This window comes from Drosophila grimshawi, unplaced genomic scaffold, assembly GCF_018153295.1.
Source record: "Drosophila grimshawi isolate 15287-2541.00 unplaced genomic scaffold, ASM1815329v1 contig_311, whole genome shotgun sequence".
Taxonomy (NCBI): domain Eukaryota; kingdom Metazoa; phylum Arthropoda; class Insecta; order Diptera; family Drosophilidae; genus Drosophila; species Drosophila grimshawi.
Genome location: NW_025063098.1, coordinates 9,849,109 through 9,876,742, shown reverse-complemented (window position 1 = coordinate 9,876,742; position 27,634 = coordinate 9,849,109). Strand labels below are relative to the sequence as shown.

The 27,634-nt window shown below is 37.5% G+C and overlaps 1 protein-coding gene across 6 annotated transcripts; it reads left to right on the top strand.

The window, feature by feature from the left end:
* Nucleotides 1-921: 921 nt before the first annotated feature.
* Nucleotides 922-27,634, top strand: LOC6564084 (putative epidermal cell surface receptor). Of its 6 annotated transcripts, none has more exons than XM_032737754.2 (10): nt 923-1,011; nt 2,378-2,829; nt 15,350-16,746; nt 20,167-20,428; nt 20,633-21,313; nt 21,383-21,640; nt 22,411-23,499; nt 24,677-25,702; nt 26,768-26,995; nt 27,057-27,634. In XM_032737754.2, exons 2-10 carry the CDS (start codon nt 2,454-2,456, stop codon nt 27,062-27,064), a joined length of 5,325 nt encoding a protein of 1,774 aa, XP_032593645.1. In that variant the 5' UTR covers nt 923-1,011; nt 2,378-2,453; the 3' UTR covers nt 27,065-27,634. The 6 variants fall into 6 exon arrangements, with proteins under 6 accessions (XP_043071182.1, XP_032593645.1, XP_032593644.1 ...); XM_032737753.2 differs by having other exon boundaries at nt 2,347-2,829; XM_032737755.2 differs by having other exon boundaries at nt 923-1,032.

The window sequence follows — 27,634 nt, the reverse complement described above, 5'->3', positions numbered from 1 at the left end:
AAATTAAAAATGAATGAAGAGTAAAAAATACTATATTCTTGGGACTGTTGATTAAGTGCCAGCATTTCTTACTAATTATGTAACTTTTAAGGTGATTAATGGGAACCAATAGCTAAACTCTAACATAGTAGAAGACAGATTAATTTTAATGAACATTTTTTCTGAAGTTTTCATATATTGTTTTTATATAAATAGATTGTGAAAAGTAAAAAATATCGTACTTTTGAGACTATAGAACTCCATTTCATTTTTAGTGGTATTTTCTAAGGTTAAATATTTGTCAGTGTACTCGTGCTGATTTCCGACTTGTACTTCAGTTTTTCCCAATTCTGTGTGTACTCTTTGAAAGTCAATCGTTGAGCTTAAAGATCCCGCGTAGAATTTAAAGCTGTGGGCGTAGACGCAACAATGCCTTCTCAGCTGGTCTTTTCATTGAGATTTGTACTGGGATTGTGTCTTTTATTGGCCTGGTTCAAAGAAGTTCGCTGAGTTTACCTTGTCAAATTATAAATTTGCCGCAGCTTTACTTTTGATAAATTCAAAAACTCAACGACTTTTGGCAGCGACTGCACACCCACACACACAGACGCGCCGATAGAGTCACAGACACAGCCTAGACACACCTGAGGCAAGCGAACGAGAGAGAGAGCGAGAGTGAGAGCGGATTATGTCAAGCAGCGCTCTCTCACCTGTTGCGCCGCTCGACAATGCTCAGCTGTTGTTGCGGCCAAACGAAACTCAACACAGTCAGTGGCAAGAGCAACAGAAACCAGTTGCAGCCGTATTGTTGTCGTGTTGGCCGACGTGGCCGGCGCCGTGGTGAGTTTATCATGAAATCACGAAGAGATCGTCAAGTTGCTCTGGGCCTAGTTCAGTTGGTGGATGTGCTTCAGTCGGAGCGGTTGTTAGACAAAACCAGAAGCAGATCGTGTTTTTATTGTTCTATAGAAACGTGGCCCGTGCGCTTGGCCACCTTTTGGAAACCTTTGCGCATCGGTTGAGTGCAAAATCGTAATACCAACAAGCATTTAAGTGTGTGTGTGTATGTGTGTGTGTGAGTGTGTGTGTATTTGCTTTATGCAAAGCGCGGCTTTCTTATTTACAGACGCTCAGACACCCATCGAAATCGAGTGAAATATGCAGTTGAAAAGAAGAAAAAAATTCCATTTAAAATACCAAAACCAAAAAAAAAAAAAGAAAAAAAACAAACAAGTTTTGCGCCTTCTCTCTTTTTATGTATATTTCTCTCTCTGTCTGTGTTAATGTGTTCGTTGTTGTTTTCTTGTGTGTTTTGTTTGCCATTTCTTCATAAAAGGAGTGAGAGTGAAATGTGAAATGTCAAAGTAAATAAACCGCGGACAGCAACTTTTACAATGACATCATTTGTAATTTAAACTATAACTATAAATATGTACACATCTACAATATTATTTAATTTATTTAGAAACTGTCATGTGAACTATAACAGGCATTGTTTTCGGCTGCCGCTGGCTAATTATAATCAACCCAATATGCAACCCGAAACTTGGCCAAATGCACTAGAGCAACAGAAACAGAAACAGCAACAGTATCAGCACCAGCATCAATAGCATTTGTGGTTTTCTAGTTGGTCGCAGTCGGCCAAAGTTGCCGCAAATAACGCCACAGAGCCGCTTCCAGTTGTAGTTGGAGTTGGTTGCTCTCGAAACCGGTTCGAATATACAATTTGGATCTAAAGTGTTTCTTCTTGTTGCTGCTGCATTATTGCGAATTGCATGCGCATTGAGTTTCTTGAATATATTTTCCTACAAAGTTAAGAATGGCAAAAACAAAAAAAAAAACTGTGGAAAAGGTTAAGTTTTTCTAATATTTCTCCAAATAATATATTGATTATAATTTAAACCCAAGGAGGAATAATGATTAAAAAACGAGAGACTTAGGCAACGAACTTGACAAACTTGACAGCCTTTTGGAAATCAGTTTTAGAGGGGATACAAATAACAAAAACAAAAATATATTGCAGCACATTTATTTTTTGGGTATTTCTGAACACATTCACATGTGTTGGCTAAATTAAACTCAAAATAAAATCCCCCAACATTATTCAACAAACCTTTCAACGGAAATGACAGCATTTAGGGTTGCCAAATAGATGACAAAAAAGTTACCGTTACGAAAGTATAAAATCAGACACTCCAGAAATGGGCAAATGTCAAACACAAAACGTGCAAAAAATCAACAAAAGATCGCTTGAAATAAAATATTATCAAAAAGTGAACGAGAAAGGAAAAACACAATAACTTATGAACTCAAAGTGTTGCTGGCAGACCTTTAACAAATTATTACAGAAATTTTAATTTTTTTTAGTTGCTGTTTATTTTAATAATTTAACAAATAGTGCCAAGGTGTGAGAAAAACTTACAAACATAATATAATAGAGATCGTTACGAAAATATACAATAAACAAAATCAAAATGCAAGCGTGTAGAAAAAAAAGAGCTGCGGGCGATTCAGCGTCGATCTTGTGGAGTAGACTCTTTGTGGCCAGCCTCTGTGGATTTCTGCTGCTTGGCATTCAAATTGAGCGTGCGGCGTCAGCGCCTGCAGGCGAGGATGATGCAGCAGCCACGATGATGCCAGCGTTGGATATAACAACTGAGGCTGCTGCTGCTGCTGCCTCCACAAACTCCACAACAACGACAACAACGACGTCAGCAACGGCAACAACAATTGGCGTAGAACAAAGCAGCGAGTCGACTGCGACGTCGACTGCGACGGCAACGGCGACTGCGACCATATTGGATAGTTCAACGACTCTAGGAGCGAACAAATTGAACGCAAGCGAAGCTGGTGAGTTGCAAAGAGGCAAAGCACGAAAATTATAGATAGATAGCATAGACGTCGCCCATGCACGTCTCGCAAAGCTTTCCAGACACTTTAATCTCACTGTTCTCGAGTCCGGTGACTCTCTCCGTCTCTGGCCCCATAATCAAATTTCGTTCTTTGAGATACCAATTAACGCCGCACCACTTCGTCGATCTCGGCGACGTCGCGACGTGTGCCGCCGCCGCCGTCTTTTACGGCTCGATCCGTCAAATATTTCAAACCCATAATTACTCTCTTTTTTCGCTTAAATAGAGCGCACCAGCGCTTGTGTAAAAGAAATTTTGTATGGCGTCATTTTCTTTAGATTAATCATAGACAGAATTTTGGTTGGCCTTCTCTTATTGGTTTCCTGTTGAATTATTTCGTTAATTATGCGGCGCTTCAAAGTAAAACAGAAATGGAAACTATTCCTTAAGCTGCTGCGGAAATCATTTCCGAAGCTAAAAACAAATTTGGAAAGCAACTGAAGCATTAAGCATATAGAAGACAGGTGAAATATGTGGGATACCATAACACTGGCTTAAATTCGTTGACTAAAACTGCAAGTTGAAATCGAGCTTAAAAAAAGTATGTCAAATATAGTAGTAGTAAATAAAAGTTAGTCATAGAACCCTGTACCTCAGTATCTATTGTAAACTAAGTGAAAGGCTGAAAATTTATTCGTCGATCGAAGCTTTAACTTGAAAAATAGGCTAGCAGTTTAATTGTTAAGATCTATGCTCTGTGTTGGACTCTGCGTGTATTGTAACATTTTTTTTTTTGTAATTAGCAGTTTGTAATTCTAGTTTTAATGTCAGTTGCATATCAAACGTGTCACGTTGCCGGCGATTTGCATCGGAATTTACAGCTGCTTTGATCTCATGAAACGTCGTTTTAACTGTTGGTATTTTAACTGTTGGCTGTAGCTCTTAGCCTGATCATAAGATAAGATGCTGGCTCAAACGGGCCACACAGTTTGCCAGCAACAAGACAAAAGACTTGAAAACTAACTGGGTTTGATATTAGACAGTTGGTAAACTGCACATTACAAATCAGTTAAATTTATGAATAACTTTTGACTGTAATTAGCTAGTTAACAAATTTAGAAATGCTTAAATAAATTTAAAGCATTTTTATATGAGTCATGTCCTTCACCTACGTGCTAACCGACAACTGTTACACCTTTTAAATGCATGTCATAAATGTTTTTAAAGTAATTTGTTTATTTTTGGGTGCCACTTGAAACTCATGTTCGTTTCCATACACAGAAATACGTAATAATAGGTTATTTGGCTTTTTGGGGGATGCCAATTAAAACCACATGTAGTAAATTAACTTGAACTTAGATAACAACAAATTTGAATAAATCATTTAGATGCCAAACACACCCACAAGCAAATTGACGCAACTTTTAAAGATGTTAAACATCTCAGCCCCCATGTACAGCTTTAATTAATGAATCCAATCATGAATCATGCAACCAAAAGACAACATCTTACCAAAGATCTGAAAAACTGGCTATTGTCAACTGATTATCTAAACATTTTGTGAGCTATTTGCTTATAGAATTATCACAGAGAGTAGACCACAAATGTTATAAATATTGACCAATAAACGTTAAGTTGTTAAACTTGTTTTGTGTTTAGAGCTTTACTTTAATTTTTTGCTTTAATTAATTAACCCATTGATACAAAAGCTTATATAACTGGACAAAATACATATGTAATTGTGTAGGAACAAATGAACAAAGCTCAGCATAAAGTTCACTGCTATTCTTAAACTTGACTTTGAATTGTTTATAAACTTTAATATATTTGACCTCTGGTATAAAATGATATAATATAATTGCTTTATGTATTATTTAACTTATTAATTTTCCCGCATTGAAAAATATTATTTGAATCTAGTTCAATTAATATTAGATATATTCAACTTTTATAATATGACATGTAGCTATCATTGAAATTAAAAATCCAGAAATAACTATCAACTAAACAATCAACATTTTATGTTCCAATCAGTTCAAAAATTGTAATATATATAATTACAATAGTATACAAATTTTGGCACCATAACAGTTTCTGGAAAATGATTTGTGCCTGACAACTTTAATAGACTTGACCACCAAAGTCAGCAATTATTGTAAGCGGCCTTTGCATGATACAGGTTGGTAAAACCCCAATTGATATAACATTTTGAATGTTAGAGCTGTAAATTGTTTTTGCACAAAGCCAAGTGCAAATAAATTGCAGCTTGCTAATGAGTTGGAAAATTGCTGACCACGGCTTAAAGTCGAGTGCATAAATCATTTATGTTAATTTTCTGCTGAGTTTTCGGCCAAAATACAGAAAATGGGAGCTAATTGATGGCCTTGTGGTCGCGATTATCGAAGTGCAGAAAAATAAACTATAAGATCCTATTAAGTGGTTCGAATGCAATTCAGGGCCTGCACTCGACAAGGTTTGCCAAAAATTACATTAAAAAAAAATATACCCGCGCATAAAATGTGGAGGTCTCATTACACAATAAAACACATCACGAAATATTAAATTCAATATCGTAAACAAAATCAAAGGCTAAGTTTTCGTGCCAAGTAACGACCTCAATTATTGGCCAAGATCATACTTTTTTTATTTTGATTTTGGTTACTTTCTTCAAGGAAAAACTGTAAAAAAAATAAATTAAAATTGGTGAATGAGATGTTATTATGTTGATTGTTGATTACTGCGCATTTGTTATTATTATAAATCAACGCACGCAAAAATTTGCATATTTTTAAGCACGATGTCGTGAAGACTTGGAGGAAATTGAAGTCAGTGAGTTCAAAATGCTGAAAGCAAAAGTCAAAACAACTACTGAGTGCTATTGAGGAAGCTTGTTAATTCTATACAAGTTGCATACTTAGTCAAACACTCTGCGCCATTAAAAAACGCATACTGAAATCCTAAAACAATAATAAGTTTTCGCATATGCTACCAAGAGAGGGTCCTCAAGTCTTTGTTTGTTCATATTATGAGAGTTTGGGGTTATTTTTTTTGTGATTGTTGTTTATTTGTTTTGGAATTTTTAATTTTGTTTGTTTCTTTTAGAAATTCTGCAGAAAAAGAGCGCAGCTAAACAAGTTTGTGCCCTAAGTCATTTGTTTTGTATATTTTCAAGGATAAAGATAAAAGTCTTTGTGCGCGAAATACAAGCAAAAAATGAAAAGTATTTCTGTTAAGAGGGTGTGGCATGCGTATACATATGTGTATATGTGTGTAAATGTGTTTGTATTGTGGCAATTGTGGTTTTGGTGAGGTTTACCTTTCGCTTGGAGTTCGTGCACGATTAGCTGGCAAAATTGAACGTCCGTTATAATGAACCGATAAGTAAAAGTAGCTTAAAACTTTTCAACAGAAATAGCTAAAAATCGTTAAGCGCCGTGTGTGGACATATGTACGTATGTATGAACGTTTGAGTGGATCAACAACGACAACATCAACAAAATGTTGTTAATTGCAGCGTGTTTGTTGTTGTTGCTCCTCTGTACATTGACACTTGTCCGAGCCAGAGGCTGACTTTGTAAAGCGTGAAAGTGCTGTAAAACGCTTGCAGTTAACAATTAACATTTCACCCATAAATATGACTGAATGGATTTTCGAACTGAAGTGTCAAAAAATATATAAAATACCATGTCACAGTCCATCCACAAGGTGTGGATTTTTAACTTTGGTTGGAGGAGGGATGATGGGCGGTAATTTTTAATTCCAGTCTGCTTTCTCCGTTCGCAGCGTCACCTGAAAATTTATTGCCTGCATCAAGTGATAGAACAACTGGTTAACATTTGGTTCAATTGGACATAAATTACAGCCAAACATCAGATGAAAACCTGATCAGCTGAGCTCCTGGTATTTGTGTCAGGGGCACAAGTCCAACAAAAAAAATTCTAGTCTGATAATTGTGACTTGTTTTTACTAAATTGCTATTTGAAATATATGCATTTGCCTAATTACATCAATTTGTGTATTTATATATATATATATACATATATATAATATACGTATATATACGTATTGAATGCCCTCTTGTTGTTATATAGACATGTATGTTTTCTATAATTTTGCTGGCTGTTCTTCCATCAGTTAATTTTTTTATGATCACCGCAGATGAAATGTAGCGCAAAAAGTCGACTCTAATTAATGCAATTTAATTGCGGGCTGTATAATGTGAATGTGTGTGTTTGTTTGCTTGTCTGTGGGGTGTTTATGCAATTAACTGTGTCATTGAACGGTGCACAGAATGTGGCCAGGAAGTGGATACATAAATACACACATATATGGTTGGGAAGCAAGAGACAGGGAAAAAGAATTGTAGAATGGAAGTGAACAAACATAACTGAGATAATATGTATAAATTGCCCAGGGCGTTAGAAAGAAGAATACGTAATGAAAAATGTGAAATGTAAACAAGAATGAACAGTTAATTTAATTGAATATTTACTACACATTATTGTATGTAATTTAAGTTATGGGGCAAATTAAAATAACTTTTACAGCCAAAACGATATTTTTCTTTTTTTTTTTTATAAATTTAGTACTCATATTTAAATATATGTGTATTATATATGTATATTTGCGAGTCTTTTCATCGTTTTCAGTTTCAAATAATTTATAATTTAATTTACCAATAGTTTTTTAAGTATTCAATATCACTCCTTTTCTTATTTTAGTTTTAAATGTTATATATTTTTAAATTTTATTTATGTTTCATAAATCAAATTATAGTCTCTTTTCATTTTAATTTTATGTTTTTTAATATTTTGTATTCGTGGTTTTTGTTCGTTTTCAACATAAAACCTATTCTATATCTATATAAATGTCAAACTGAGTGCATTTGTTTATTTATTGAATATTTTTTCATTTATAATTTTATGTTTATTCTAAATTTCTTATCTTTTTTAAGCTTTTTCAATTTTGTGAACTTTATAAGGGGTACACTTAATGCATAATATAAAATATGTGATACCTTTGTTATTTCTAAATTTTTGTACTTTGTACTAGCCTCAGAAATCTCGTTTAATTGGCTGAGCGCCATTTAGTTGACCTTCAAATTTGAAACGCACTTGGCACACAGTCTGTCGAGTCAGTCGAGTCACTTTATTGCGATTGCCTCTCACATGAGCATACGAAACACTTGCAGCTCCAATTTTGAATTCAATTGCAAGTGGATTTCATGGCCGGCCAAGCAGCTCGTAGAGCATTCACTTGGTTTGTTGTGCCAACTGAAAAGCGTGGTGTCATTGCATTGAGATACAAATATATATACAGATACGCAGATACAGTAACATCTACAGATACAGATACAGCTATCAATTGTACAAAGTTAAGTGGCTTTTGTGTATAATAGTCATATGCAGGTTATGTTTATCTTTTTTTGCTTGCTTGCTTGCTGGGGTCTTTGTCTTGGCCTCTTCGTGGACGATGACACGCGCTGAAACGTGTTTTATTTCTTCTTCTGCTTCTTCTGCTTCTCCTTGAGTTAGCATTAGATGTGCTGCCTCCCACTCCATTCCCTCCCCCTGTACGAATTCCAAAGCTGCATTTCTTATTAGCTAGCCCGAGCACATGAACTTTCGAGCTGTACGGTTGAAAAGGTCAAATGCTGCTTTACACGTTGCCTTTAAGTGTAGAAATTTTTTTTTATGTCTGTCCAACTAGTCGAACTGCTTGACGATTTTCCCCTTAGTTATTGTTGCGGACTTTCCTAATGTCTTTGGCATGAAGAATTTTACCCTATTGAAAAATTGTCCGCCTTGCCGCTAAACATTATTCTCTGTTCTCTTGCCACATTTTAAGTCATTAGCTAGATTCAACGGCAGATAAGACGTACAAGAAACCCAAATATTTTCGTATCCCATGAAACGGGTAATTCCAACTATGTACTAGTTAAATTTCTTACCCAAATTTCAGCATTTGTTTGACCCATATTTCAAGACATTGCCTTAAATGAGCTGAAATATTTTCATAGTCACAATTGGGAAAGTTGATAACATTTTCCCCTTTTAGGCAATCGCATTTGTTTCTTGCCATTAATTTAATTATCAAGTCACAATTTTGTATCTTTAAAGGTTTCCTATGTATAATATATGTATTTGTATAAACTTATTAAACAAATTAAAAGTAACACAACCTGTTTAATTAAGTAAAAGATGTGGGCTTCAAAACTCGTTTTCTATACTTGCTTAGGTTGGGATAGTATAAAAAGTGTAAAAATATTGTTTATGAATAGATACGTTTTTTTTTTTGTGAAAATTTCACATTCACAGTTTACTTTCAAAATGTACACAATCTATTTTAATGCGTTGTTCATAAATGTGCTCATATCATCTTCCCATTATTATAATGTGCAAATCTTGTTAACAGCAAAACAACCTTCACCACGATTTCAGGTGCTGTTTTAACACTTAGTTTCACAAATTAACATGCTACAAATATTAACTAATAACATGCATTGTCATCACCATCACCATCACCAACCACATTCTCCTCATACAGACAAAGAGCACAAAAAAATGGCACAAACCACAAAAACTTTTTCAAAGCAATCAAAAACAACAAATACTATCCATAATCTGGCTTTAATTATTAAGCTCTATTAACACCCTGCCAAAATATATATATCCATGGCTATTCAGCTTTCCAAATGCAAGCGAGGCGACGCGACGCGACGCCTCGTGAAGTGCCTCCGATTGCGTAATATTCATTTGTATTTGTTTATAATTTAAAAAGTTTTGTCCAAATCAAACTAAAACCGGATCAGATAGCAGCAGCAACAACAACAACTTCTGCAGCCAAAAAAACCGCTCAAGTAGGCAAATCAAATAAATTTGTTGTGATTCGGTTCGGCTTTGTGGATACGTGACACACACTCACTCACACACACATATAAGCAGACGCATGACCGTTACGTTGCCTAAAATCCAATCCCAACTCCCTCACCCCCTTATCCCCCACCCTTCATTTGTTTGTTGACAGCTTTTGCGCGTTAAAAAGCTTGACCAGCGAACAGGCCCACTTTGAAATTTTACCATGAAGTGCGCACTGATGTTAATGGTCATTATGCAGTGCTCATTATGAATAGCGAGTGGGCCGCCTGTGACGTGCTTCCGGTTGACTGATTTGTCATTACTAACCACCAACTTGATACCCGGGTGTCCCCCCAACCTCCCTGTAGCACACCGGTGAGGACTATCACTTTGAAGTTTCAACATTGGTTATAAATCTGATTTAAAGCCAGATTGCATCATTGATCCCGTCGCGATATTGGTTATTTATATATCTTTGTGTCCACAAATGTAGTTTTTTTTTTTTGGAGTTTGTACAAAAAGTTTACACAAATAAATAATGCATTTTTCAATCATTTAATCTGACCCACTGTGGCTTATAAAACCTTGAAACAATTGCATTAAAAGCGTATAAAATGGGTAACATATGTAGCTGGTGGAAGAAAACATATGAAACTCTATTAATATTTATGTGTTAACCTACTGATCGGGTCGACGAACTAAGTCAATAACCATGAGCCTTGACCTCAGAGACTATGCGATCTGCAGATGTAGCTTATATGAAATAATGGTTTGAACAGGTATTAATACAATTTTTGCACATGATAAATTTAAAGTCAAGGTAAATATATACACAGTAATAAAGATTTTTTTAAAATTTTGGTTTTTATTGTATCGGAAATTGCTCATTTCAAGTAAACTTTATCTGCATATGGTTTTCGAGTTATTGAGAGCAGCTTGTTCGAGAATATATATACTTTAAAATGTGGGATATAAGTCAATAAATAAATATATGAAAAGAAAAGAAAACTATAAAATATCTATCGCTTTGATTTGAATTAATTTATAAAATATTCTTAAATGAGTATTTCCGTTAAGTGGTTAGCTACTGTAAATCTATTTTGTTCTTTTGTCAGATACCAAGAAAGACATCCGGTTTGCATGCAGTGCATACTGACAGCTTGTCAATTCAAAGTACATCGTTTGTAGACCTCTTCTAGACCCCAGCCAAACAAACTCCTTGAATGCGGTCTGTCGGTTTATCGGGTTGTTTGGAGCAGCAAAACGTGCGGTGACTTAGAAAAACCGCAAATGAGTTTCAACTGCCGACAACTCAACGTTTTGCATTTCTGCATAAGTGCTTAGCTGCTGCTGTTGTTGTTGCTGTGGGCGTTTTTAAAATAGGCATGCGGATAGGAGCCATTGTCATATATCATAATCAAGCGGCTGCTCGGCTTAACTGTGCACATCATAAACACGGCTGAGAGCACGAAAATGCATATTTGACATGGCTGACACACAAATCAAGTTCGTTGCCTGAGTCGTTTGCATGTAGGTGAAGCAAAAAAAGAGGCAGAAATTAAATAAAGCCCAATTGAAATAAAAACGAACTTGCATAACGGAGACGCAGAAGAGACCACCAAAAGTGAACATTACCCATCTACCTCTATATATAGGTATATGTATGGATATGCACATGTATATGTGAATGTGTGTGTGTAAATGGTGTATATACAAAAATAGATTGAAGCCGCTTGGCAGCGCTTAACGAGTGCCGGTGAAAAATGAAAATCAATGACAGTAAAAGACAAATTGTGCACCAAGCAAAAACGGACAAAACAAAGGAGCAAAGAACTGAAACTTCGAGTATTTTAAACGGCTCACAGACTGCAAACAACAACAATTGCAACGGCAACAGCAACAGCAACAGCAGTTCGAGCTGCAAGCAGCATAACGAACTAAAATTCAAGGTTCAAGTCAGTAACCCTATAGCCAAGTTCTGGCCCCCTCTTAACTCTCAGTAAAAGTAACAATAAAAGCAATGTCTGGAGCCAAAACATAAAACACACAAACAGCCACACACACACACACACACTCATACACAGAAAAGATGAGAGCATTTACGAGCTTGCAGTAGTCAGGCAGTCAGCAGGCAGGCTAGAGTTGGTCTCTGTCTGCACTCAGAAAAAAATCGACCTAAGTTTTAGAAATATGGCATACTTTTGGCGCCTAAGCTAACTCACTTATTATTCTGATTTTAGGGTACATTTTTGTAAAATTTAGAAGAAATATAACTAATTTCAGGGTGATTTTTCATATTTGTATAAAAAAAGCTCTAATATTAGCTTTTTTTTGTTGCCAATATTATTATTAAACATTAGTTTAGATTAGATTTAACATTTACTAACATATTAGATTGTTTAAAAAATGGATATTATTTTTAATTTGAAAAACATTTGAGTGACTTCCCGAGATTTTTTCTAATAATCAGGGTTTGCATTTCAAGATTTTAGAAATGCTTTTATTAATAACATAAATATAAAAAAATATTACTAAATTACAGGAAAACGCAACATTTTTGTTGATTTAGGGCAAGCCTTTCCAATTTTATGAAAATTTTTTACTTGTATTTAGAAATTGTGTCTAATAACAAGAGAAATGTTCTAGATTTCACGTAGATTTTCTAAAATGCAGGGCGTTTTTTCTTCAGAGTGTGGGGCTAAAAACGAACTAAAGCTGGAACTCTTCTATTTCTTAACGCTAAATTGACGTTCGTTGCATGCGGACTCGAGCAGAGCCAAAGGCACTGTTTCTTATTGGAGCGACGACATCTTCGGCTGCCTGCCTGGCCCTGAAGACCTGTGCCGCCTTTATGCTTATTACCACGCATGCATGACAGGCCCGGTGCGCCTAGGCACACACTGTTCTGGACTCCTCTCATCCCACTCTCCGGCTCTCCTGGCACTCGATTTGCCCCCATGGGGGCCACATTTGCAGCGGTCGTCAGTTGTTGACTTGCGGGTGTTTTTTCATTGGTTTATGTTCTTTTTTTTCTCCCTGCTTTGCCGTGAGTCAGTGGCGGGACTCTGGATCCGTATGAAACATAATGGATAGCGCTTATGTTCAAGAGTAGTACCATTTATTGTTACGCAGTAAAACGAGTAGTTACGTGTTGCAGCTGCTAAGCAAAAAGAATGTGTAAATTAAATGAAAACTACAATCCAAGTTGTTAAAAGAGAGTTATGTGTAAATAACAATGAGCAGTTAACATTCATTTCGTGTCTCACGACCCGATTTACACTCGATGTTAAAGGTTTAGGAAGAAAAACTTTAATATCCATACTTATTACATAAAGCATGTGCATATGATATAAATTGCTACGCAGCTAATAATATATCAAATGCAACCTAAGAAATCGTTAATTGGTGTTCAACATATAATTTATGCCCTAAAGTGGCTCTACGCTAATTTAAAAATGTAAGGAAATGTGCTTAAATGATCTCAAATATTTTATTTCCGCATTTGAACTTTCGTTCACTGGACCCCAATTTTTCTTAAAGCGGATTGAATTTCCTGATAAAAGTAGCACAAGAAAAGAAAAACGTTTCTCCACTTTAATAAGTACTCCAAAATACAATCTGACTTTTGTCCTATTTCACAAATCACTGTGAAAATTGTAGCTATGTACAACTTACAATCTAATTCTAACAATAATCAATTGTAAATTGTTTATTTTTATATACTACTTGTATATTGAAAATAGAATCGAAGATTTTCAATCAATCAATTTCTTCGGTTCATGTACTGCGTGTGTTTTCAAACATTAAGTCAATTCGACCAAAATGATACAGATTATACTTCAAGAATTAAACTAAAAGCTCAATTAATTTGAGCCGTGTTTAGGCCTTAAACTATTCGATTAACTAAAGTTGGCATTAAAGAATTAGCTTTTAATTCAAATTGCTTGCCTTAGCTAGAACAACTTAATATCTTTTGGAACCTCTGTACGACGAGTGAGTCAAGTGTGTAGCGTTTGTTGGAGTTCTTGTTGCTGTTGTTGTATAATACAAGCTGAAGACCCCTCACTAAAGTCATCATTTATTTATGACTTGAGCTTTGCGCCCCGAAACCATGCCCGAAAATAAAAGTAATTATATAACAGCGAAGGAACGGAGAATACCCAGACACAGAAACACATAATAACAACAACAAAAGCCCCACAAAAGAATAACAACTTGCCCAGGTCTCAGCTCCGTTCGTCTTTCCTAAGCGCGTTAAAGCAAAGTATGAAAAAAGAGCTCTAAAGAAATAAAAAAGAAGAGAGAAGAAAAAAGAAAAAAAAGAAACAAGAATATCAGAAAAGATGCGGCTGACTGATATTTTGGCATCGCGGGCTTTGTCCGTCCGCCAAGGTTTCCAAGAATGGCGGGCCGCAGCCCGATGATTCAGCTGGCTGGCCGAGGAGACGCAACCGCAGCTTAATGAATACCTTGCTGATTCTGAGGAACTGATGCTGCGTCTGCTTCTGGCTCTGTACTACGGTGTACAGCCAAACATAAATTGCGAGTAGCTTTCAATCATGGCGTTGCAAATGATGCTGCCAATGATAGAACGCGTGAGATATTTCCAATACGAGTAGGTTATGTTTTTTTGTTCTTCTTGTTTTTTTTTGCGCTTTCCGCTAGTCTTGCGCAAAAATTCTTGCAGATGTACCGGTACCGGTAAATGTGGGCCAGCTTAGCGAATTCATAGTCAGCTTAAAGTTTATTTACCCCCTTCGAATGACTGAATGAGTTAGTTCTAACTGTGAGTTGAACTCTACATAGATCATCGAAATTGCCAATAACTTTTCGCCGTGCTAATTGAATAGGAAATATTCGTGCATATGATCATTTTATTCCACTTAACATCTATAAGCTAATAGAACTCTTTTGTAGGCAAATGTGTCAGTAAACTGGCTAGTGCAAACATTTTTCAATATTTCACATATACATAAAAAAGCTTTTCTTGCTAAAAAATTCTAGTTGTGAAATTTTCATGAATCATGAAAACTTCAACAGTAATCAATGAGTGCTTGCTAAATAGCTGAATGTATTGTGTTCTGCTATCATTTATGTATTTCGTCTATTACAAACTGCATTTTTATTGCGTCTTATATACTTATGGAGAGGGAAGCTAATACCTGGTTTTTTTGTTTTGATTTATAATGTACATTTATAATGCAATAAGTAATTTTAAAGGGTGTTCGGTTAAGTGCTTTATTGCATTTGGGCATCAGTTAGCAGCAAAATTTAAATTGCTTAGCGACGTGATTACTTAAAAGGTTTCTTAGTATTTTTAGAATACATTTAGTGACAGAAGACAAATATTGCATAATAATGGGTCGTAAAAGCAAAGTTATTGTGGTCTATTGACAGGAGATAAACGGTGCATAATAATCGGTTATAAAAACAAAGTTATTGTGGTCTGTTGATTTCACAACACTTCCAAAAAATATTATAAAATTTAAATGTGAGCAGCTGGACTCAAATCTGATGCTTACCATAGATTGCTGTGCTCGCTCGTTATTGTTTCAGATTGGATAGAGAAACTACCGACAAAATTGGATATTTAACATTTCTGCCACTGTTTATAAAAAATATTGCTATAATAAAACCAATATCGTTTTTGTATAATTGCAGAACAAACCACAATGCCGGCTGCAGTAGTTGTTAGCAGCATTACCAACAGTTCGGATGGGGAGGAAACTACATTGCGTTCCACGAGCATTGAGCCCATTACGTCCACGGAACCAACAACTACGCCGCGTGTTGAGAGCGAAGCTGCCGAACAGCCGCTGATTGTCCATCACACGGAAGCAGATCACACGCACATCCAGCACATTCCATTGCGGGATGAGCATGCAGAGAATGTTGGCGATGATCCCACCACGGAGCAGCAACATCTACACGAAGAGGAACGAGATCAATTGCAGCATCAGCATCAACAGAATGAGCTGTTGCTCAATCAAATTTCCAATGAGAGCGATGATAATGATGCCAAGGATTTGAATAATTTCCGACATCCGGCGACGCTGATAACGGCCAGCAACAGTGAGGAGAATGAGCAGACAACCAGTGAGAATGAAAGTGGCAGCGACAAGTCTGCGATCACAACAACAACAACAACAACAACCAGCACAACAACAACAACAGCAATGCCGACAACAACAGCTGCAGCAGCGACAACAAGTGAATCAGAAGATCCCTATCATGTGCATATACTGTCCGAGAATCATGATCGCCTGGCCGAGCACGAAGATTATCAAATGCTGTCAAGCAGCACCGAGGAGGCCGAGCCAGCAGCAGCAGCAACAACAACGACAGCGACGATGACTACATCAACAACAACTGAATCGAGTGCTGACATTATTGTCAGTATGGAGAACAAGGCAACGGCCCAGTCAGCGGCTGAGACGACATCAACGTCCCGAGCACGCGCCATGAATATGAATGAGCCCGAAAGTCAGCCACAGTCCGAGGTGGAGGCGAAGACGGAGACAATGCTGGTGGCTGAGGCAGAGGGCACCACAGTCATGCCGCAGCACGAACTGGATGCGGTTACAGTGATTAACATTGTTGAAGGACAGCATTATGTGCAGCACCCAAACGAGGACGAAACGAGCCGCACCAGCAGCAGTAGCACAACAGCAGCAACAACAACAACAACAGCAGCAACAACAACAACAACAGCAGCAACAACCGATTCGCCATTTGTGGTGTTTGCCGGTGAGGGTCGCTCGGCGGGCGGCAGCGATGAAGATGCTGATGTGCTGTTCCGTCACAATGCTACAAAGATGCACGAGGCGCTTATGGATCTCAGCAATGTCAGCATGGACGAGGAGCGCACTGAGATAATTACAACTACTGCTGCATCTCCATCTGCATCTGCATCTGCAACAACATCAACTTCCACTGCGACTCCAACGACAACATCGACAACGACTCAACCGGAAACGGAAGTGCCAAAAATCGTGGAAATCACAGCCAGCGGCGATACGATGCATCGCGAATGTTTGGCCAACAACAGGAGCTATAAGGTACGTACACAATTTTGGCTTCATTTGGAAAATCTCACAAGATTGGTCATATTGAGGAAAAAGAGAAACTTACCTTTTGGTTCGTTGCAATAAAAAAAATGGCAAAATGAATCAAAATGACGTGAATCCAATTTTGAGTTATCCATAAGATTATAGAGTCAGTGTTTTGTTTAAAAAATATATACAACCAGAATATAAATATCGAAAAATTAAAATTAAAGTAATTAATTTTGAGATTTTTAATGAGATATTAAGAAGTGCCTAATAATTGTTTTTAAAAAGACTGAGAAAATTTTCTATTAAATTTTAAACATAATACAGTTGAGTTCAGAATAGGAAAGAAATGTGTAAATATATTTTTTGGTGCTATAAATTTTGGTAAGTGCCCCATCTACGGGCAACGCCCATGCCTATGCAGATGTGCACCCATTTGGGAGCGTTGCTTTCATTGTTTTTCTAGAAAACTGCCAGAGGGATACGAGTACGTTTAGTATATGTATATAAGGCCACCTTCATTTTCGCCTTATTTGCCTGCTCAGCCATCTCTTGCACTTCCTGGCACGCAACTGCAATTTGCCTTGTCGTCACTTGATTGCATAATGCTCAACAAGTTTGGGCCACTCATAAAAACCGGTCAACCATTTTTGTCGCAGTCACAGCTGCTATTGCTGCCTTTGCTGCTGTTGCAGTTGCTGTTTGCACTCCAAAAATTATAATTTTGGCTCACATTTCCCTTGTTGTCATTTTTCATTTTTTTTTAATGTGTTTGTTGCTTTTGTTGTTGTTGTTGCGGTTGATGCTTGGGCAAGCAGCAATTATGCAAATATTTGCGCGCCTTAAAATCGGAAAAATGCCACAAATTGCTATCTAGTGATTGATGTTGTTGTCGTTGTCGTTGTCAGTGCCTCGCTTGTTGTCGTTGTATTTGGCCCGGTTGTCTTTGTTGATGTTGGCTGCAGAATCATAATCACCCAGCCCAGCCTCAGTCTGCGCAATCAACGTCGCAATGTATCAATATGTTGGAAATGCCAACAACTTGTTGTGGGTGCATTGGTAGAATAAATATGGCTGTTTATCTATCATCTAATTAACGCCAGCATCTTGTTTTTATAAATTGTTACACGCCTCTTATGCGTCTGTCCGAGTGTGACGTGTTCATCAAACATTGCACCCATGTCTCGCTCATTAAACGAGTCATAAATATACACTCAGAAAAATTCAGCGCAATTTTACCACCTTATTATTCAGAAGCTACATTTCTAAAATTGAACGTTTTGCGTTTCCAAAAACCAGGGTTGGCATTTGTTAATATCAGCGTGGATTTTTATAAAACTTTGACAAATTTTGTCAATTTTTCTATGTGTACATGAAAGAATTCATATATGACGATTTTTATTTTTTTCTGAGTGTATTGCTAGATCGAAAATGAATTGCAGCGTAAGCCAGCAACTGCAGCAGCAGCAATAGCAACGCCTTCGGCTTGCACTACTGACCAACCCAAGCCATTCAGCTGTGGCTGTGGTTGCCGACAGATATTGCTTTCAGTTGGCTGGCTTGCTGTTGATTTTGTTTTAATTAAACGGTCGCTGGGTTTTTATTTTAATACTCTAGTAATAAATTCCTATACGGGTCTCACAAGTTTATTACGTCTTTTGTAATCATGTAATTACGGAAAAACAACACGTAAATGTTTCAATCAGTGTTAGGGTACCTAATCAAACTTAATCTTGAGCATTATTCAATAATTAAGTTTGGTTTTTCTGTAGCTAACGTAAAGTGTAAGTTTTTATACACTAAAATCGGCTGCAAATTCAATGTAGTTATTACATTTTTTTCTTGAATATTTTATATTGTTTTTGCTGTACTTTTCATAATCGGTCTCGATATGGAATCATTTTTGCTTTCACTTTTAATGAATTGTTGTTCGTTTTATTGTTGTTGCTGCTGCTGCTGTTGCTCTGTTATTTCTTAAAAATTGCGATCGATCGACAGCGGACACGTGCAACATGCCAATGCGATGTCGACCGCATGCCACAAATACTTTTTATAGCGGGCAACCAAATGAGTAAAAAATGAGCACACTTCATGAACTATGCGAGTTTATATATATTTATGTATTTATGTATATATATATATATATATATAGTTTAGTATGTCAGCACGATTTGAGCCACAATTACTTTTGCCAGCTGAGTATAATGACTTTATCTTAATGAGCTTAGAGATATAAAGTTCTCCAGAAAGGCTAATGAAATTTGGTAAAAGTGTGGGAAGTGAGCATCCTTCTTGGCTCGTATAAAGTGTATTCATTTAATTGGCATGTTATAATACTAAGCACAATCTTAAGATCAAAGGTTGCAAGACGCTTGCTGCAAAACAAAAGACTCAGGCAACGAGCTTGATTTTAATCGCCTCTATTTCTGCGTGTAGGTCGCGCTATAAGCCAGTTTAACCGGCACTTTGACATATCTGGTTATTGGTGCACACAGACTACGAATCTAAAGTAGAGCCGGAAATGTTTAACAATTTTCGTTAGTCGTCAAATGATCAAATGATTGATGATTTACTCGCTTAGTTTGCTGTGCAAATTGACGCAATTTGTGAGCACAAATGACTTCACCCGCCTTTCACATCACATTTTTTAAGCAGTTGCCACTAGTGCTAAACTGGAGCACTAAATCTGTTCTCATTACATGTCAATTGGGTCGCAATTCTCAAGCAGCCACTAAAAGTAACCCGCTATTATTGGTGAGATTTTTTCAAGAAGGGAAAGCGGCAACAATATAACTCGCATAACTCGACTGTCTCTGAACAACTGAAACTCGTTTCAGCCCATAAATGTATATATATGTGATCGCATACTGCGAGAGTACAAATATTTGTATAAAGTATTACTAAATTAGAGACTTCAAATAAGAAATGTAAGATTAAATTGCTCCACATTCCTTCTAATTGTAAAGAATATAAGACTTATGTTGCTTAGGTTAGGTTAGGTTTGGGTTTTAATATTTATTTATTTCATGTAGTCTAAAAACAGTCAACAATTTTTAAAAAGGTTTCAAATAAACATTTAAGATTATATTTCAAATTAAAGTGATACAGTAAATGATATAAAATTAAATGGAAGTAAAAAATAATACAATAAAAGCAGATTACAAGATTTTGTAGTATATTATTAAATTCCTTAAAGAATCACAACATGTTCCCCTACTTGAGGTCCATTAATTAACTGATCTTATATAAGTATCATACAAGATAAAAAAAAGTGTTGGAATTATTTAGCTGTAGCTTCTCGACCACATTAATTATATTGTGTATTCATTTTTTCCCTGACAAAATCTTGTTTGTTCCCCTTTAGTAGCATTAGTTAGCTACTATAAATAATAATAAATTTACTTACTGTGGTTATTTTTTCATTAGCATGGAGAGAGCATGGAAAGGGACTGCGATGAGCGTTGCACCTGCAACCGTGGTGAGTGGATTTGTGAGCCACGCTGCAAGGGTGCCACATATCCGCGTGGCAGTCAACGCACCATGGCCAATCCACATTGCCACGAGCGCCTAGTGGAGGAAGACGAATGCTGCCGAATGATGGAATGTGACGAACCACTGCTGGAGCCCAGTGTGGCAACATCCGATTTGGGCACCATGCCAACCAATGCATCTGGTGAACAAAACGAAGGTGAGTCTTAGTTTATTTTTTTTCTAGACGGCAATCGATGCTGTTTTTTAGCTTTGCTGTTGCCTTTGGTGCATATGCTTTAATGCTGTGTTTTCTGTGCTTCTCATAAATTTTTATGTGCTTTCCACACATACACACACACACAAAACACCTGCTGACACACACATAAAAACATATTCGACTACCACACACACATGCGTTTAGGGATCACGCCAAAGCCACGCAATGACTGCCATTACCAAGGTAGCGTTTACAAGTTCCGGGAGCGTTTGGAGATTGGCTGCGAGCAGATCTGTCATTGTGACGAGGGTGGCATCATGAACTGCCGGCCCCGGTGTCCGGAGCGCAATTATACGCGAGCGGACAAGTGTGTCTACGTGAAGGATCCCAAGGATGTCTGCTGCCAGCTGGAGCTGTGCGATGTCACGCTCGATGATCATGAGCAACAGCAGCCGCTGGCTCCGATTCCATTGTCGCATGGTGGTCAGAATAGCATTGGAGATGAACATGAACATGAGCAGGAGCGGGAGCGTAGCTTTGGCTTGGAGCAGCAGGCACGCGATGCTGGCGGTGCTGGCGGTGCCACGTCCATTTGCTCATTTAAGGGTATGCAGTATGAGTTGGGTCAACAGTTCCGCGATGGCTGCGAACAGTTGTGCATCTGCAATGAGCAGGGCGTCCACTGTGCCAAGGTCGAGTGTCCCTCGACCTTTGGCCTGGACGTGCTCAATCCGCACTGCATACGCTGGGAGCCGGTGCCGGCGAACTTTAAGCCAGTGGCGCCACATTGCTGTCCGGAGAGCATGCGTTGCATGGACAACGGCACCTGCACATATCAGGGCATGGAATTTGAGAACTGGTCACCCATTCCAGCCAATCTGACGGGTAAGCAATCAACGCATTCCTCATATTCGCATTCAATCACACATCCCTATCACTTGCCCCATGTTGAAGGTTGTGAGAAGCATTGCTACTGCGAAAATGGCAAGGTGGAGTGTCGTCCCGCCTGCCCACCAGTGCTGGCACTGCCTCCGGCAGATTTACCCTGCCATCCGGCACAAGCGCGTCTCCTGCCCATACCCGATGATGAGTGCTGCAAGCACTGGACCTGTGCACCGCTGGCACCCAAGCTAGGTGCCGCCGGTCAGGCGCAGGAGGATGAGGGACAAGATCAACAAAAGCAGCCGGCTAGTCAATCCTCAGCGCCTAATGGTAAATATGGCTTTTAATCGCATAAAATATTCTCATATTTTTTTTTACTGCATGCTGAAATTTTAAGAGGCATTTTTAAACTCTGTTTACACTATATGCGACTTAAGTAAAGACAAGAACATAAAAAACAACTCTTGAATCAACTTATTCGCTGATCGAATATATGTAGGTAAATATAGGAATATTTCGTTGTTAGAAACCCGTAACGAAAACTTTATTTTCGACTTGAATCAAATCTCAGATAACAAGGGCAAATGTAATTTTTATAAACTCGAAATTAGAAATGGTGCCTTATTTTTGCCGGCAATAAATATAAGTAATTTCTTAATTATTTATTATTTAGTAAACATTTTTTAATTTTAAATTCCTTTGTAATTGCTGTAGTGTAAACAGAGTAATTATGTTAATTAAAAAGCAATTGGAAAATGATCGCGAAAACCACTCTTGTTCAGTCAAACAACATTTTAAAGCATATTCATTTATATCGCTCATCTTTTCTCGCATGTTTTCGAAGCACTTTTGGCTTTTCCATTATGATTTCATACTCTATCTATTTTATCGCGCTTTTGCTACTTATTTGCAAACTTTTTTCTCTTTTTCTGTTTCTGTTTCTGCTTATTATTTCTTACATATTATAAATAACGTGATTTTGTGCTGTACTATATTGTATTATTATTTTCTGTGCTCACACCACAAAAAAAAAATCAAAAAAATTAACGCTATGCATTTGTAAATAATTTAAATACCATTCAACATGCAACCAATATCAGAAACAACAACAACAACAACGACAACCACATCAACAGCGACAGCGACAGCAACGACGACAACAGCACCAACTGATAACACAGTGTTCCATGAGAAGACCATGGATCTTGAATATGACAAGAAATCGCAGCTAAATGCCTTTTATCCAACATTGGATGGCAAACCACCCAAATTGGGTGGCGGCGTCTTTGAGAAACACGACAAATTGCACAAGAAGACCCAGCAGCAACAGCAGCAACAGCAACAACAACAGCAGAAAAAGAATGATATCAAGTACGATGTGCACGAGGATCAGCATGAGGACGATGTGAACAATGGAGCACCATTGCCGCCAGGCGGTTTTGTGCCATTGCAGCTGGGTGGCCACTATAACGACTATCAGCAGCAGCTTCAGCACCAACAACAGCATCAGCAACAGCATCAGCAACAACATATTGGCCCCTATGGCTTCTATAATCCTGCGAAGCCCGTCTATGATGCCTACAATCCCTACGAGCCATACGACATCAATCCAAATGGAATACCGCAGGGCAAACCACCACCGGCACCCACTAGTCAATCGGATCTATTCAATATCCTGGGCGCTGAACCGAACGGACAATCGTTGCCACAAAAGGACAATCACAATCTGAGAATTGAACAGATTCTACAGCATTTGCAGCAGAGCGTGCCAGGCGGACCGGGAGCAACATCACAACAGCAGCAACAGCAACATCAACACCAGCAGCAGCAACAGCGACCACTGCCTCCACATTATGTGCCAATTGTGCACAGTGGAGTGCCACCTCCACCACCGCCACACGGCATTGCCATTGTCGATGGTCAGCCAGTGGCATATGAGAGCTATCCGCTGGTACCTGGCCTGGGTGTGCCACCAGGACTGTTACATCCCCAGCAGCAACAACATTCCCAGCAACAGCAGCAGCAGCAGCAGCAACAACAAAAGCAGCAACAACACGAATCACTGCAACAACTGCCAAGCATTATGCCCAGTTCGAGCACCAGCTCTGGGTTATCCACCCAGGCCAGTGAGCACAGCCTGCATCAGAGTCAGAATCAGAGCTCGGACAAGCGGCCAACCCAGCAAGCAGGTTGAGATCCTCACTATTCTAGTCACAATTTTTCTTAGCTTATTCTAGTCTCTCTGTCTCTCTCTTCATGCCGTATTTGGACACACTGCTATACAGATACTACAATATATACACAACGACAGGGTCTTACTGTTTACTAACTGTGACTACTCAAAATCACACCAATCAATCCACACACAAACACGCACACACACATACATTCACATTATCAGTCATCCGCATCATTGTTGCGCTTTTTAGAAATCACTTAACCTTACTACTAATTTAAGCTTTTAATTGGAAATGAGCGAGTTACAGAAAAATTCCAATTCTCTCGATTCCAAGTTTGAACAGATCGTAAGTAATAATTACTTTTAATTTGTTACCAAAAAAGAATCATATCAGTTGGCATCTACTTGAATATTATTAGCGTATACACAAGGTTATTTTTTCTATTCCTCAGGAATAATTATTATATTTTTGATTTTATTAACTCAATCCATAATGATGTTGTTTTTTACTTTTCAACCTGGAATTCAAGAAGAAAAGAGTTCTATCTGATTTTTGGGTTAATGAATATATTTTTGACTTTTAGTAAGTAACTCAATTTTCCCGAGTGAAGAATATAATATATAAAATTAGGAATGTTGAATTTTTATTTAAAAATAAAACTTTAAGTCGAATTATGTTTTTATCAAAGGTATTGATTTTTATATTTTAAAAGTAAACATGTTGAAACTATTTTTATTTTTTGACAAAATTCGATTTTTTGAAACGACTTGAAGCATTTGGAATTTTACTTATACAATTTATTATGATGATTACTTTTGAGTATTATTAAAAAGTTTAATAATTATTTCCTGAGTGAAAAACATTTTTTTGACGATACTTAAATGCGTAAAATATTTAAATTTTTTCAGGAAATAATTATTAAGTCAAAAATAATTATTATTGCGTGAGGAAAAAAAATGTAATTTGATAAATATTCATTAAATTGTGATTTTTATAATATAACTTATAATGACTACGCTCAATGAATAAGATGCTAAAAGTATAAACTAAATTCAAAATTCGATTTGGAATTGGAAGTTGGAATAGAATTAATCTTTGTAACGACAGTCGCTCATTTCGATTTTAAATACATATATATTTTATTGAATCCTTGAGCCATATTTAATATTCCAACTGTCTTTTGTAGGTTTCAACAATCTGCAGCCAGATATTGAGGTGCACACACTGGAGGCCATTGATCCGCGAACGATTCACATTTTATTCACCGTGCCACAGGTCTATGTGAATCTGCACGGACGTGTTGAGATGCGTTATACGAATGGGCCAAGTAATGATACTTCCACGTGGGAGCAACAGATATTTGCACCGCCCGAAGATCTGATTGCCACCTCGGAAATGGAATTCGATTTGCCATTCCTCGAGCCCAATTCGCTGTACAAGGTGAAGATCACACTGATTCTGCGCGATCTCAATACGCAGCCAACGAGCAAAGTGTACACGGTGAAGATGCCAGCGGAACGAGTGATTACGCCACCCCCACATGTATCCGACTACAGACCCGACTTCCAGGATATATTCAAGACCGTCGAGGATCCCGAGCTGAATGTGGGCGAAACGAACTCCACATGGCTGCAGCTCACCTGGAAGAAGCTGGCCGATGAGCAGCTGGAGTATGTGGATGGAGTACAGTTGCGCTACAAGGAGCTCACTGGCATGATCTATTCCTCTTCGCCGCTGATTCACCGCGCCCTCACCAGCTACACCATACAGAATCTGCAACCGGATACGGGCTACGAGATTGGACTCTACTACATTCCATTTGCGGGCCATGGAGCCGAGCTGCTCGCTGGACATATGATCAAGGTGCGCACCGCGCCCAAGGTGGATGTCTACGGATTCGAGGTGACTGTGAATGTGACGAAGGTTAAGACGCAGAGTGTGGAAATCTCATGGAATGGTGTACCCTATCCGGAGGACAAATTCGTGCACATCTATCGCGCCATCTATCAGAGCGATGCCGGCAAGGAGGACTCCAGCGTGTTCAAGGTGGCCAAACGAGATAGCACAACGGGTACCCTGATCATGGACCTCAAGCCAGGCACCAAGTATCGCCTTTGGCTGGAAATGTATCTCACCAATGGCAACACCAAGAAGAGCAATGTCGTCAATTTTATTACGAAACCAGGTGGTCCAGCGACGCCGGGCAAGACGGGTAAGCCACAGTCCTAATTTCGTAGTTGATTTCTTTAAGATGAGCTTTCTGCCATTTCAAGTCTGGCGTGTTTTTGAAAGGATCTATTTGAGCTTTAAGAATCTTGGTAAACTCGTTTTATAAATTTTATGATTGAAATTTAACATCAAAGCTATTTGTTTTAAGTAGTACAATCATTACTTCTATGTTTATGTAAATATTTTAAATGTAAATAGTCACGGTGAATATCTTATGTAAAAACTACTCTCTAAATCAGAAAAAAATATTTACTTTTTTTTACAGAGCCTGTTCTTGAAACTAGATTTATCCAAAATGTTTCCTTAAAAGTTTTCAATATCTCTGAACTCCAAATTTAAAGAAACTATCCCATAAAATCGAATAAGGTCTAATAGTATTTTGGTTCCAGATTGGTTTCTGAATTGGTTGTCATATTTTTTAGGTATTCGGCTTAGCGTTGTGATAAGAGTTGTACAATTAAACTTCTTGAACATAAGTTATCGTTTGCCTTGAAGACAGACACATTTTCATACATACAACTATGTCATACGGTCTTTTGTGGGCAAATAATCTCTGTTCAGATTTTTGGGTATTACAAAATCTAGATTCAATTTTGGGTTGAGACACTAATAAATATTAAAAATCTATTCCAATAGATAGATTTTAAGCGAGATCTTTTCAAAAAAATTAGACCACTATAATTTCACTCTTTTTCTTTGGGGCTATAGCTAAATTATTTATTAAGAAAAGCAGTCTCATATTATTAAACTCTATATAAGAATAAATAATATAATTAGGTTTTTAGTTCTTGACTTAGAAGTGCTACGAGTTCATCGACGGCAAGGGTAGACCCATTTTAAAAATTTCTAGAACATTTTCAAATATAATCAGTGCTTATTATAATAATTACTAGATTTATAAAGTCACTTTAAGCACCATCGTTGAAAGTTGCATGTAATAAAATAATGATTTATTTATTTTAATTAGAAATTATTATTCATGTACTTTTTCATTATACCAGAAATGCTCAACTTCTTATAAATTATTTTGACCTTATCATCGTCGCAGGCAAACTCCTTACCGCTGGGGTTACTGATCAACCCGTTGGCGACTACTATGGTCCACTTGTGGTTGTTTCTGTGATTGCCGCCCTGGCGATAATGTCAACGCTGGCGCTGCTGCTGATCATAACCAGGAGGCGAGTGCATCAAACGGCTTCGATTACACCGCCGCGGAAGAGCGATGCTGCCTACGACAATCCCTCATACAAAGTCGAGATACAGCAGGAGACGATGAGTAAGTGACAACAATCTGTCCAATGACCACCTATATGTATTATAATTTTTCATTCTTCCAGATCTGTAACGGGCCGATGGGCTGATGGGCAATACTCAACTCTCCCAAACTTAGCTTAGAACAATGTTCATGTAAATACTTAAAACAAAAAGAAAAACTCAAACTCAGTGTCAGTAAAAATGAGAAGAAAATGATTTTCAGTTCCCCGGCGCAGGATTTTCAAAAAACAAAAAAAAAAGAATCAAAAATAGAAACGAAAAAATGTCCAGACTAAAAGGCCGCCATGTTGTATGTAGTGATTAAGGAATCTTTTAAACGAACTAAACATTTCTTTTGTTAAACAATTGTAACTTGTGTATATAGAGACTAAATAGAAGAGAACACTGAAAACTCCCAAGAAAAGAAAAAAACCAATTGGCCTCGCCTGGGGCGTGTGAAATGTTTGCGCAATTCTTCTAGCGATTTCTAAATGCATAGTTAGTTTAACTTGTAAATTTTAGCTTTACACGTACATAATATATATACCGTAATTTAAGAGCGAACAACAGCAGTTCTTCAAGTAACAGTCCATAAATATTTAAAATAGCTTGTAAACGTACAGAGATATGCAAACTTATGAATAAATAAAATATTAAAAAT

Bases quoted from the DNA above. Each gene is read 5' to 3' on its own strand.
- LOC6564084 (XM_032737754.2), top strand. From the start codon at position 2,454: ATGCAAGCGTGTAGAAAAAAAAGAGCTGCGGGCGATTCAGCGTCGATC. The intron at 2,830-15,349 runs GTGAGTTGCAAA...GTATAATTGCAG, and splicing joins ATTGAACGCAAGCGAAGCTG to AACAAACCACAATGCCGGCT. The intron at 21,641-22,410 runs GTAAATATGGCT...AACCAATATCAG, and splicing joins TCAATCCTCAGCGCCTAATG to AAACAACAACAACAACAACG.